Genomic DNA, 14,236 nt, shown 5'->3' with positions numbered 1-14,236 from the left:
TCCTGCAAACAGTTCTTAACCACCTCCCATGCACTATCAACATCCAGCCCTTGCAGTTTTACATGCCATGGCATTGAGCCAAGCACACACCTAAGCTTGTCATACTTACCAGCCCGGTAATTCCATATGTACCCTGTCTTAATTGTAAATTCGACTCCTTTAGCCACCTCCCAAGTCATGAACTTATGGTCACTCTCACCAATTGGTGGCAACATGATCATGTTCGTTACAGCTACATTCTCAGTTGCAATTACTAGGTCCAGCACTCTCTGCCCCCTGGTATTTTCCAATACATGTTGCCGTAGATAGTTGTCCCTTAATAACTGCATAAAATCCAATTCCTTCCTCCCATGTGCCCTCTCCTCTTTCCAGTCAATGTTACCATAATTGAAATCACCCATAATAATTACCCTCCTTCCACTCATTTCTTCTATTTGCTTATGCATACTATCCCCACCATCCACTCCATCACCAGGTCTATAGCAGCACCCAATTGTATATTTTGTTCTGCTAGATTCCATCTCACACCAAACAGCCTCAAATGTGCTTTTTTCCCCATCCTGCAGTTCAACTTCTATACTCGTTGGCTGAAGCTCATCAGCTATCATCAATAACACTCCTCCCCCCTTTTTATTCACCCTGTCACTCCTGAACACGCTATACCCATCGCATTCAATCCCACTAGCTTTATCATCTTCTGTCAGCCATGTTTCACTAATACCGACAACCTGTTGGCCTGGAAGTGCCAACCATGGCCAAAAACTCTTCCTTCTTGTTCCTAATACTCCTGGCATTAGTGTACATGAATCGCAGAAGCCCATTTGTCCCATCCCTACTTTGTTGCCTTATACTAACTATCCCATTCTGATTTGTTGTCCGTCGTACTCGCCCGGGCATAATATACTCATTCATACACTTAACTGCCCCCCCTAAAGTCTGCATATCTACTCCCCCCTCTTAATAAATCTAGTTTCCCTGAGTCTGTACATCCACTTCCACATCATTCATCAACACTCTTTCAAGTCTCCGTACACCAACTCCATTCAAATGTAACCCATCCATCTTATATAAGTCCTTTCGCCCATCGAACTCATTCCACACATCCACAAATTCCACACCACTCTCCATGCATAACCCACGCATAAAGTCATTGGCAATTATGGCCCTCCTTCTAAACACTTCGCTGTCATACTGCGGTAAGATACTCACCATCCTAACTCTCTCACTCTTCTCTTTTGCTACCTCAAACAACTCCCTCACATCCTCTATCATTTCCATTTTGTCCTCTTTCAAATCATTCGTTCCTGCCACGATTATCATCTCTTTCACCCTCTGTTTTTGCAGTCGAATAGATTCGCTGACGTCCTTTATGTTCGCACCCGGCTGGTACGACTTCGTTAAACTCTCAATTATTACGCCTCTTAATAGCGAATCCCCATACAGCACTCGCTCCTTCATTTTATTGACGTTTACGAACATTCTATTATTTGCCGTCACAGACTTCCACCGGTTTTTTGTCGGTACGTTCAACACACATTTTTCCATACGCTCCAGTTGTCTTTTGGCTCTGTGTATCGCGCCATTCGAACGGGCAATTTCGCTACTCGCATTTATCTCACCATTTTCATTATCGATCAAATCATCCATTCTTTCTGTGTTTCTACCTTCATTTACACTTTCAGCGACGCTCTCACACCTATCTGGCACTACCACGCAATTCTCTAGCACACCGCCATTTTCTACATTCTGACTATCGTTAACGATATCAGTCTCGACACACGAAACATGCTTGAAGTCCTCATTCTCTTTACACTTTCTACACATATTAATTCCACTATCACTTTCTAACCAGACTCCCACCGCTCTTCGCAAGGCATATATCTCACAAACAGCACATTGCATAAATTCGTTTACATCAAAACTCATAAACAAACATGGCGACCTGGCCGCCATTTTTTTCTTTATCGGTGCCATGTGTATGCTATCTTTTCTTAAAAATAATAATTAAAATAACAGAAAACACGCAAAAATTGCACAGACACACCAAGAAACAAAAAGCAAACAATACTACTTAAAATTCTAATAAAATATCTAATGTTAACACAAAATAATACTAATCTTTTCAGGAGCACTCGACAAGCCGACTATTATTAATTATTATGCCACAGGTAACTCTAAATATTGTTTTGAAGACTGTTTTGAGGAATTACAAAAGGTTACCTGATTGTTATGGAAGACTTATATGCAAAAGTTGGATCTGCAGGAAGAGGTGTGTTCCCAGTAACTGGTAACTTTGTACTTGGTGATATGAATGATGGAAGTGTAAGGTTAATTAAGTTTTGTAAGCAAAATGATCTGATAACAGCAGATACCTTCTTTCAACAATCAAAAAAAGATGATTATACAGGGAAAACCCAAATGGTAAAACCAGAAACCAGACTGATGATATAATGATTAGAAAAAGATTTAGAAACAGTATTGTGCAAACAAAAACATACCCTGGAATAGATATAGACTCAGATCACATTCCAGTTCTTTCAAAAATAAAAGTAAGACTAAAAACTATGAGTGGAAACAAAGAACCTCATCAGGATTTCAATTACCTAAGAATGACTAAGTTAAAAATAAGTATGGAAAAAAAAAAGATTGTTTTAAACATATTAGTTTCATTTACAACATGAAATGAAAACTGATTGATAAACTAAAGATAGAAAAAGAATGGAAAAGTTTCAAAGAGTGTTAAAAATACTGCCTATGACTGTATCCCCAAGAACATTCAAAAGAGAAAGTATATTAAATCTGTTCAACAAAAGACGAGCAAAAAATAAATTAGAATATAAATCTTTAAACATTATAATAAAGAAAGCATGCAGAGAGACCAAAGAAACATAGCTTTATTAAGCAAATTATTAAATAAATGCAAGGAAATAGGCCTACAAGTAGTACTCCAAAAAAAAAAAAAAAAATGAAATGACAACCAAGAGAATGAAAGATCCCCATATCTTTTCAATCAAGAGTAATGACTGCAAAATGTTACTTGAAAGAGAAGTTAACAACAATGGGCTGAATACATTTTAGATCTTTTCAGAGATGAGGAGAGAGAAAGAGAAATAATGCCAGAGTTCAACAATCTTGAAGCCGGTCTTCTGTCTGTAGAAGAGAATAGAAGAAAATTGAATAGAAAATTTAAGGAAACCTGTTTAACCATATTTATGAAAGTGAATATGTTCCTAACTGAGGAATTCTATCTTTATAATATCCCCCAAAAAAGTCTGGAGTTGAATGTAAAGATTACAGGCAAATAAAGTAATGAGCCATGCAATAAATTACTATTATGGAAAAGAATAAAATCAAAAATAGCAAATGAAATAAAGGATAATTAGAAGAAACACACGTATAAACCACAGTGAAAATTATTTAATTGTAAATATTTCATCCTAAGTATCTTAGGACATCATCAGTACAGTATTTAAACAAAAATTAGGAATAACATACAGTTAGGGCGCATGATTACAATAGAATCTCATGAAAACGTGCATAACGTGCTGAAGTAGCACAAAAAAAAAAAAAAAAAAAAAAACTTTAATTATTTAACAGTTTTGTATGATAATTTCCCCATACTTTAGGAATAGTAAGAACGTCGTTGCGGTTTAGGTTTGGTCTGTGTAGTAGGGCTTCAGAACTTTCTTTGTATAAACATTCATGTTTAAATAAAGATCTATGTAAAAGTTTAGCCTTTTCCCAATAGATCCTATGGTTTGGATTTTCAATTCCGTGTTGAGAGAGGCCAGATTTCTGCGGTTTAAGAAGACGAATGTGGTCTTGATGTTCCGAGATGCGTTTCTGATTTTGTGCTACTTCAGCACGTTATGCACGTTTTCATGAATCCTAAATGGGATTATATCCATTTAGGATGGCTGTATTTTTGATAATCCCAAAACAACTCAAAAAAATCATCAGTCACTTCTGCATACATCAAACCAGACAGGAAGAAGTGCATAGGATTCCCATACCTTACATTAAAGGCATCTCAGAACGTCTTTCTAAAATTATGAAGAAATACAATTTTGCCACTACTTACAAACCTATCAACCAAATTTACAACTTATTACCTTCTCCTAAGGACAAATTCTCACCCTTGATGTTACCTGATGTTTATGAGATTCCATGCTCATGCAAATTATCTTACTTTGGACAGACAGGTAGGTCTGTTCAGAAACGCATCTCGGAACATCAAGACCACATTCATCTTCTTAAACCGCAGAAATCTGGCCTCTCTCAACACGGAATTGAAAATCCAAACCATAGGATCCATTGGGAAAAGGCTAAACTTTTACATAGATCTTTATTTAAACATGAACATTTATACAAAGAAAGTTCTGAAGCCCTACTACACAGACCAAACCTAAACCGCAACGACATTCTTACTATTCCTAAAGTATGGGAAATTATCATACAAAACTGTGTTAAATAATTAACGGTTTTTTTTTTTTTTTTTTTTTTTGTACTACTTTAGCACGTTATGCACGTTTTCATGAGATTCTATTGTAATCATGCGCCCTAACTGTATGTTATTCCTAATTTTTGTTTAAATACTGTACTGATGATGTCCTAAGATACTTAGGATGAAATATTTACAATTAAATAATTTTCACTGTGGTTTATACGTGTTTCTTTTAATCATGAATGCACCACAGGTTTCGTTATTTAAAAAAGAAATAAAGGATGTCCAGAGTGAATTTCTAAGAAACAGCGGAACAAGGGAGCAGCTCTTCAATATCAGAATAATACTAGAAAGAAACTTGGAGATGCAGAAGGATGTTATCTGTTTTATAGATTATAATAAAGAATTTGATAGTGTTCGGCATAAAAAATTAATACAGAAAAGGCATAATAAAAGACTGATGTCGTACATATACTGGAACCAAACTGAAAACATAAAATTTAACAATGAACTGCCAGAAACTTTCCAAATACAAAAAAGGTGTCAGGCAGGGTGGTATGCTTTCTCCTCTTCTGTTCAATCTCTACACAGTTAAAAAAATTTTGAAAGTATGGAAGAACTAGATGGAATAAAAACAGGGGGAAGAAATATAATCTTCATTATGCAGATGATTACTTTATTGATTGCTGAGAAAGACTTGCAGAAGTTTAGAAAAATAAATATAAATAAACATACAGAGTTCATTCATGTTAGTGCTTCATAGCAGATGCTATGAAGCACTCCTCCAACCTCAACAAGTATGGCTGCATTAATTTGCCAAAGATCTGGGAGACAGTCATTATGAGACCAGATAGCCTGACTTCTCCAAATTAACTTTATGGTTAACCAGTCCATAGAAGGCATCTTCTTAGAACATTAGTTCTGTGTCAGCTACAAATTGATTTGTTTCTAACATTTTAATGTTGTGCTTATCTCAGCTATTTGTGCTTTGATGATGCTGGGTAGAAAACCAGCGAAATACTAGTAAGTTCAATAATTTTTTTTTTCATTTCATTTCATTTATTTTTCATACCATGAAACACAAATATGAATAATCAACAACTAAGCCTTTCAATGATTATAAATATACACAGTAAAACTAAGGTTATGACAGTAAGCAGAGAAAAATATACCCCAAAGTAGTCAAAAATTAAAGTAGAGAACAAATTTAGGAACACAACTGCAGAGGATGGAAAATGCAAAATCAACCTTTAAGAGAATGAAGAATATACTAACATCAACAGAAATAAGCAAAAAAGCTAGATTAAGAATAACTGAATGCTTCATTTGGTCTACTTTTCTCTACAGAGCAGAAACAGACAATAAACAAGGAAGACAGCAGAACTGATGCTTTTGAGATGTGGACATACAGAAGAGCATTGAGGATCTCATGAATTCAGAAGAGAAATGAAGTTTTGGAGATGACAGGTACTAAATTGAAACTAAAAAAGAACATAAAAAAAAATATCATGTATGGGTAATATTGTGAGGAGACACAAAAGTATTCAAAAAAAAGATTTATTAGCGGGAAGAACTAATGGCAAGTGAAAGAAAGGAAGGAAGACACTTAGGAAGGAAAGGTAGGATGGAGATGATGATGCTGAACAGGACAGGACATTAACTATTATGTTAAAAGGACTAGAAACATAAAAATGTACCATATATGTTTAGTCTATCTAAAATACTTCTATTCAAAATTGAGTTACCACGTTTACTGTACTATGCATTTCTTGCTTTCAGTAACCAAGATGCATAGATGAACATTTGCTTAAGTGGATTATCACATAATGGATATAGCTGAAATAACATGAACAAGTCATCAATTATCCTATGGTTCACATCCACATTCTGATAAAACTAAAAACTCTTCATGGCCAGTATGGTAACAGATAATTAGTTTCTAATACTAACTGAATAATTACTAGCTATCAAAAGAGTTACTCTAACCATTAATAAATTAAATACACATCTATATAAAATGCCTTAAGTATAAAACACAATTTTATGTGCAGCAAAATTTATTTTATTCTGAAGTATTTTGGTTATATCAAATTTATTGACATCATATTATGAACTATATTCAACTGAAATACTTTCTCATATTTATTAAGTTTGGTGACATTGTTTTGTATTATTATGCTTCTGAATAAACAGAAAGGTAGTTATAAAGAAGCAAAACTATATACAATACAAATGAGGCATACAATAAAAGAAGAGCAGGGAACACTCACCAGGATTTGCTGTGGTTGTTTCCTTGCTAGTTTAAACAAACTTTCAGAAGCTAATTTTGTTCGTCTTAAGCAAAAATCCATACGAGGCCCAATTTCTTGAAGTTCTATCCTTGGAGTTCTGGTTCCTGATCTCTTCATAAAAATTCTGAAATCAGGAGGGGGGGGGGGGGGGGGGTTAAAGTATAGAAAGAATTATGGAGTTCTGAATACAACACATAATATGCATTACTACACTTGGGTCAAGTTCCAAAACTCATTTGTCTATTTGCAAGACAAAACCAAGTAACTTTGGTTTTTATAAGCCAAATTTCTATGATGGTAGAGCAGTTATTTATCTCTCCCATAGTGTAATACGCGTTTATTATTTTTCCAGGGAAAAAAAAGAAAAAAAAAATTTTTTTTAAAATACGATAGCATGCTGTATGAGATTACCAACGCCTACAGTTTATTTATGTGAATCCCACCCACGTAAAGAACAAATCTATTACGCCTTTCAGGCAGGCTTAGGTTAGACAATCTAGTCCTCTGCTCCAAAGACCAAATATGGTACTTTTTCAAGCCTCCAATAAATAGGGTGGTGGTCTTACACCTGGCAATGAGAATCATCTATGACCTAAAGACATTGACAAGCATTCCAACACACAGCAGTGGGATTCAAACTCATAGCCTGCTGGTTGTTGGAGAGAGCAGGCATGCTGTCCATTTGGCCAAAACAGGCCAGAATAAAGGTCGCTCCAAGTCAGCTGTTATAAATATCTTATATGTACCTTATATCTTAAACAGGAGTCAAACCTGAGTCTTTTCAACCAAAGGGTAGTAACAGTTATTAAGTGCACTCAATAACTGTTGATATTGAGTGTACTATAGAGGAAGTTACTACTTATTATCTTGACCCAAAATCTCCACGAGACTAACACACATTCAGTTGAAAAACCTGTTCCCATCCTCCATAGAAATGTGGCTGGTATTAGTAACAAAAATTAAACCCAAATCTTTTCCAATGAAGGAGTGCAGGTTATTCATCCTTCTGTGGTACAGCAGCACTCAAGTGGGACTACTTGCAGCAAATAGCTGCTGAAAACAACTGCTCAGAATACAGGCTGATTGTAAATAGTACTGTCAAGATATTATAAGGAAATCAGAAAATAAAACGTTGTCATACACATCCTACAAAAGATTCTGACTTAATAGGATTATGTGTGTCCCAGTCAAAATCTGCAAAGGCTCTAACCTAATTTTATACTACTTCATATTAGGAAGAGAAAACTGTTAATCACATTTCCTGGTTAAGTCTGTTTTATTAAAGTGCACAAATGTTTAGACAAGCCCACTGGTGTAAAGCATCCAACCAATCCTTGTAATCATTTAAGTGAAATCCATAATTTCAGTTGAAGTTTCCCTTTAAGTAATGATAAGAGAAAGCTGTAGGCTTTCTCTTATCTTAGTGTTTAAATAAAATCTGCAAGATGTCAGATCCTGAAGTTGTAGGAGAGACAAACCAAATCCTTATGTTGCTTTTTGATAAGTATAAGCTATCAAATATAAGTATATTTGATAAGTATATCTACCAAATCTCATGGTTCTAGATTTCATTATTCAGATACAAGAGTACCTCATATACTGAGTTTATAATAATAGTAAGATGAATGCCAAATTTGGTGGTTCTACCATTTACCTTTCACATGTCATTACACAAACTGGCACCTGTGGAACAGACATCTGAAAGTATATATTATTCATATGCTAGAATGTCTTATCCAAATCAACCTTTGCCTATAGTAATTCTTAAATGTATACAAAAAGCATGCTTTAAAAATCTTACCGTGAATAATCAGATGAGCACAGTAAATATTTAGACTGAAGACGCGAGATAGACAAAGATTGCATTATTGTAGTCTCTTGGGCAAAAACCAGAAATCTAAAATACTGATGGAACTGATGTTCAATCACCGTAACACGAATATACCAATGACAATCAGGGAAAAGAAGGTGAAGCTATAGTACTGAACACAAAATACAAGGCTAATCTTCTTGAATGACAAGCAATATCAGGTAGAGTGATATGGGCAAAAATCAGCATGGAGAACTGGACAATGAGACTTATTTGTGCCTATGGTCCTACAGACAGTTCTACTAAGGTAGAAGTGGAGGTGGAATTTTTTGATGCTTTAGAGAAAGCAACTGGCACCATGAAAAAGGAAAAGTTGGTCCTTGTTGGGGATAAAAATAGCAGAGTAGGAAATGACTGTCAGACATGCAAAAATATTTTGGGAAAATCTGGAGAAAAGAGCAAAATTAATAAAGTAAATCCAACAACTATTTTAACTTTGTTAAAATACCTGTTGGATTTCTGCTTTGGACATGGAGTGGTTACTACTACTGGTTACCTCTTGTCTTTTCTTTCAGCAATTGTAAGTTTAAGTTGGTAAGCCTTTGTGTTGTCCATCCAACTCTTTTATGGACTTCATCTCCTTCTCACACCTTCAATCTTCCCCAACATAACTGCCTTTTCCAACGATCCATCTGCTCACATAATATGCCCAAAGTACATTAACTTCTGTTTAGTGATCAAGGAGCATTCTGTCTTATACTCACTAATCAATTTCTTATCAGTATAACAGATAAATACTTCCTTCCTTCCCTTCTGTGTATATACTGAGAGCTAAATTAATGCAGAAGTCATTTTCTACATACAAATAGCAAAATGATATATCACCATATTATTAAAATACTTTGGATGAGGGCTCCCTAATAATGACAGAGCCTCCATAGCTCAGTCAGTATAGATGAAGCCCTTTGGTTGGAAAGATCTCAGTTCAAATCCCATCTAGGATACAAAGAACCTTTATCAGGACTTTTCAACTGAAGGTGAATTAGCTGTTCACATATGAAGGTGACAGCTAAGTTGGTTTATGTCATTCAGTCACTGCCTTCGACCTAGCTCTTGAATACTGAAGGATGTAGCCTGGTAGTGAGCAGAATAAAGTTTCAATGCAGAGTAGCTTTGCCTCTAACAGTGCAGTGCCACTGTTCAATATAGTGTGGTCTTATGCAGATTGAAATCCTGGAGTTTTAGAGGTATGAGGCAATGATCTTTTATATCACTCATAGTTTTTAGAACTCTCAGATACCCTGAACAAATAATTTTAAAGGTCATCCAGAAGCCACTTACTTATAGGACAGAGCCATTTCCTGCACCACTGGCTTGAGTCCAGTTCCAGCATGCTGTTAAACTTTGTAGGTGCAGTAAACTTGAGGTTTTGAACCTGGTAGTTTATGCTTGCAGCTGTGTGGTTCTTGGCATAGTGCTGGCAGAATTAACTCAGAATCTCAGTATCCCAGAATGATCCCTTTAGACTTATCAGAGAGGGGAGGGGGGAGGTAAAATCTTTCTGTTTGTCAAATTCCTGAGACCTTCGAGCAAATTATACCCTGAAGGATGTAACTAATCTGAATAGCAACCCTTCCCATAATGCATGGTAACATACATAACCAAAGAGGGTGCTGTTGAGTCATGTATGAAATTAATAGCCTCTTTATACAAGTAGATATATAGTAGATATGGTGAGGCTATTGTAATTTTATACCTGATTTACTGTAATCAGGTATAAAAAAAATACTGATTACAGTAAAAATTGTACTTCGTAAATATATTCCATTCTTGTTATTTTGTGCTTACTTTTTTTTTAAATGTACCTATGTATAGCTTACATGAATTTATTTCTGATCAGAACTACTACTCATCAAGGCTAAACATTGAGGTTGGCAAATAATTCGGATCTAAATGTTATTTACTGACTATGGTTTACAAAGATCATTCATACAAACAGATAGGGTATCTGTATATAACAACAAAATAATAATCCATCTCAAGTAATACTGACTATAAACACATCAAAATTTTGATCCAACAGAGCATTTAAACATTTATATGAGAGTCGCACATTTCCTTCGCAAGAATGAGCTCACCAAGTGAAAAATATGCATGCTTTCTTTGCAAATAAATAGTCACATTTCTAGCTAAAAGTTTGTTAACATATTAATCTCCACGGCATCACAGTATAAAATGTAATACATAAAACATGTACGTATTCCAACCAAATTACTCAAAGGGATATAATAAATTGGGTTTATTGAGAAACTTACTTGTAACTTCTGAAATGGACTTGAGTTTCCACTGCTGTAAACATGATGACATGTTCAAGACCTTGAAGTCTGATAGCATCGATCTCAGGTCCACGGAAGAAATCTGCAAAAAAAAGAAAATCTCAAGTGATCTTCCTATCAATATGCATACAAAAAAAATGAATAAAATTCAGTGCTATTCATTCTCTTAATATTATCATAACAAATCTATTACTGGCTTTCCTTTTCCTGAAAATATTCATTTTAATATATTAATAATTAATATATATATTATCTCATCTCATCTTCTTTTTCCCTCTTTTACCTTGCGGTGGCGAGGATTTATTAATCATCGGACCACAAACTGTTCACAGGATAAGGTGGTCAGCCCTACGCCCCGGTGTATCCTATGTCAGTAGTATTGAGTTCTCAAGGCCGGTTTGCCTGCTTTGCGGAATGAAAACCCAGAGGATAAACTGGGGAAAAAACCCTACTGTCCATGCCCAAGACCGGCTAACTTGGCTATGGCTGAGGAAGATCCTTCAGCTCCTCACGTCACCGACGGGAATCGAACCTAGGACACTACATCCCCAGGCATATGGTTGTAAAGCGCACAGCCACTAAGCTCACCAATGTTGACATATATATATTAATAATTAATATATAACATAAATATTTAATATATTTTAATAATGTTAATAACACTATTCATTTTAAATAGTGTTATTAACCAGTTTTCTCCACTTTTCCTCACTTTACAAAAAGTACTTCAAAGAAAATTAATTCCACCTTATATCTCATTTTTCTGAAGCCAATCACAAGCAAAAAAACTCAATAATAGCCAATACCCCACTTCAACGAGCCACTCCAATATTTCAAAAAATACATTGTCATTTTTAGGATAGACAAACCATAGTTTTGAGCTAATTAGAAAGAAAATAAAACCTAATCAACAACAGTTTAAAGAATAACAACAAATATCTCATGCATGAATGCAAAGAACAATGCGTCACACTGCATTTGGTGTCAGTGGACCTTTTTGCAAAGTCTTTAGATGCATCTGTACTCACAAAAGCTACTGCAGCATTTTCTCCATTTCTATAGAAACACTTCACAAGCAAGGCACATTCAGGCAAAATGAGACCCATCACACAAGCCGAACAACTCGAGTCAGTCTCTTTTCTCACTACAGTGTCATATTTCCCCTATCAGTCATTTTTTTTAATTACTTTTTTTTTATTATCAAAATCTCTTCCCCATGATCTGGTTAGTGTAATCACCAAGTCTAAGGGTATTTCATTTACCATGAAGCATTGTTATGAATAACATTGCCTTTCTTTCTTTCTACAGATTGGTCTGAATAGGAGTACTTTAATTTGAAACACCCTGTATATGAGAAAGAGGATGAATTGAAATAGCTGAATGATTTACATTAACAGGAATATCTGATATGAGAGAGATAACACAAGAGAAATCATTTAAAATAATTTACTGATTTAGGAATAACTGAGTTAGCAGGAATATCTGATGTGAGAGAGATAACACAAGAGCAATCTCACAATCCAATTAAAAGTAGTGGAAGGTAGACAATAAGATAGCAATTTAAGCCCTCAATATCATATTCAATCAAATGCCTTGGAAATGTCATGGAAGTGCAAAAACACAGGTTTCTCCAAAACTATTCATGGCACTTATTCGTGGGTGATGCAATAGTATGATTCTCCAAAGCCAGATGCCTCTGGTGTTGTTTATACTGAAAGGCAATGTTATTCATAACAATGCTTCATGGTATATATGCCAGAGCAAAATAATTTATTGATCTTACCAATATTTTGCTAGATTTCTAACTACCATCCTCAGAGTACAAAAATTCACAAATTCAAAAGCCTCAATACATCCCTTCATCCAACAGTTGATAGGAGACAGCACACCCAAACTTGCCAAACAACATGCAAAATCACTATCTTCCCTTCATGGTCAACTCCTTCACTTTAAAACCTTAATTAAAAAAAAAAAAAAAATCTTCACCTGAAGAGATTCAGACACCACTAACAGATACCCTTGACCTTCTCAAAACACATTACTCATCATCATCAAATTCCTGCCATGTATCCTCAAGGGGGTGTACAGGATATGATAGTACTACATGAAAAAAATTACATCATTACTAACTTCCTATCTAAAATTTTCCTCCAAATCAGTCTGTTACTTGTCAAGACTTAAGGCACTTTGTACATTATCAGATCTTATATTTCTATCGTCTAAGGCACTTTGTACCATATCAATCCACCTATATCTTGGTCTTCCTCTGGGTCATTTGCTGCCAACCTGGCAGAGAACACTTGTTTTGCTAATCTTTCTTCACCCATTACTCTTCTGACATATTTACTATTTATTTGGGTTATTCTTATAAAAAGGAATTATATAAACAACTAGATAGGACTAAAATGGGCCCCCCCCCCACTAGGCAATTTCTACATGGAGTTTATAGAAAATCAAGCCCACAGATATACAAACCAATAATAAGAGCTCTGTATACATAGCACTGGAAAAAAGCAATTGATAGAAGTGGTAGTAGCAGTTTATCTAGCCATCTTAAAAGCCAGCACAAAATTAGCTTATAAAAGAAGGAAAGAAACTGCACTTACAACTGAAATTACTAATGTTAAACAATACTGACATGTATTACTTAATTAACATGTAAGATTGCTTCCCTTTAATATATATATATACACACACACACAACATAAACAAATACACATTATACAATAACGAAGATAATTGTGGACTTAGTGGAATGCCTTTTATAATAAAAAAAAAAGAAACAAGATTCAACTGAAGTTAGTGATTTCCAGTCTGAGGAAACTGCAACTTCAGATTCAGTTCCTTTGACATCAGCAGAGTTATCAATGAAGGAAAAATTTCAGTTAGCAATAAAGTAAAAACTGAAATAGTTTGTGAAGATCTGGACCCAATAGAAAAATACTACTAAAAACTTAACACAAGAAATGAATGGAATCTTCAAGAAGAAATAACTATGAGGAAAATATTTAAAAATGGCTTTTCATTACCCACACACACACAGCACTAATATGCTATAGCTCTTGCAACCTTTCGTGTGGATCAGATATTTAAAAATAAATAAAACCTAAAAATATCAAATCTGAGCACGTTTTCACACTGCTAGATTAATTTGTACAAAAATCAGGTCAAATTTAGGGGAACCCATAGCCTTTGTAAGTTAAGTTTTCTACATATCATTTTAATAAAAAGAACAGTAAATAATATATATATATATATATATATATAGAGAGAGAGAGAGAGAGAGAGAGAGAGAAATTTTTTATCTTGGGTATACTATACATTAAAGATACCAAGCAATTTTATAAACTTGGTT

At 34.8% G+C, this 14,236-nt stretch overlaps 1 protein-coding gene across 1 annotated transcript in view; it reads right to left on the bottom strand.

Moving 5' to 3' along the window:
* Window positions 1-14,236, bottom strand: part of Non3 (Ribosome production factor 2-like protein Non3) — a 106,043-nt gene that overhangs the window by 18,883 nt on the left and 72,924 nt on the right. Inside the window, exons 7-8 of the mRNA XM_090411804.1 lie at window positions 10,861-10,963; window positions 6,715-6,859 (exon numbers count right to left, since the gene is read on the bottom strand). Of these exons, the coding sequence (XP_090267930.1) occupies window positions 6,715-6,859; window positions 10,861-10,963 (248 nt within the window). The remainder of the gene's footprint in view (window positions 1-6,714; window positions 6,860-10,860; window positions 10,964-14,236) is intronic.

Source organism: Typopeltis vanoorti, chromosome 22 (genome assembly GCF_054136105.1).
Source record: "Typopeltis vanoorti isolate ZY-2024b chromosome 22, IOZ_Tvanoo_1.0, whole genome shotgun sequence".
Taxonomy (NCBI): domain Eukaryota; kingdom Metazoa; phylum Arthropoda; class Arachnida; order Uropygi; family Thelyphonidae; genus Typopeltis; species Typopeltis vanoorti.
The sequence above is the reverse complement of the archived record's forward strand: the minus strand, read 5'-3'. Positions and strand labels throughout refer to the sequence as shown.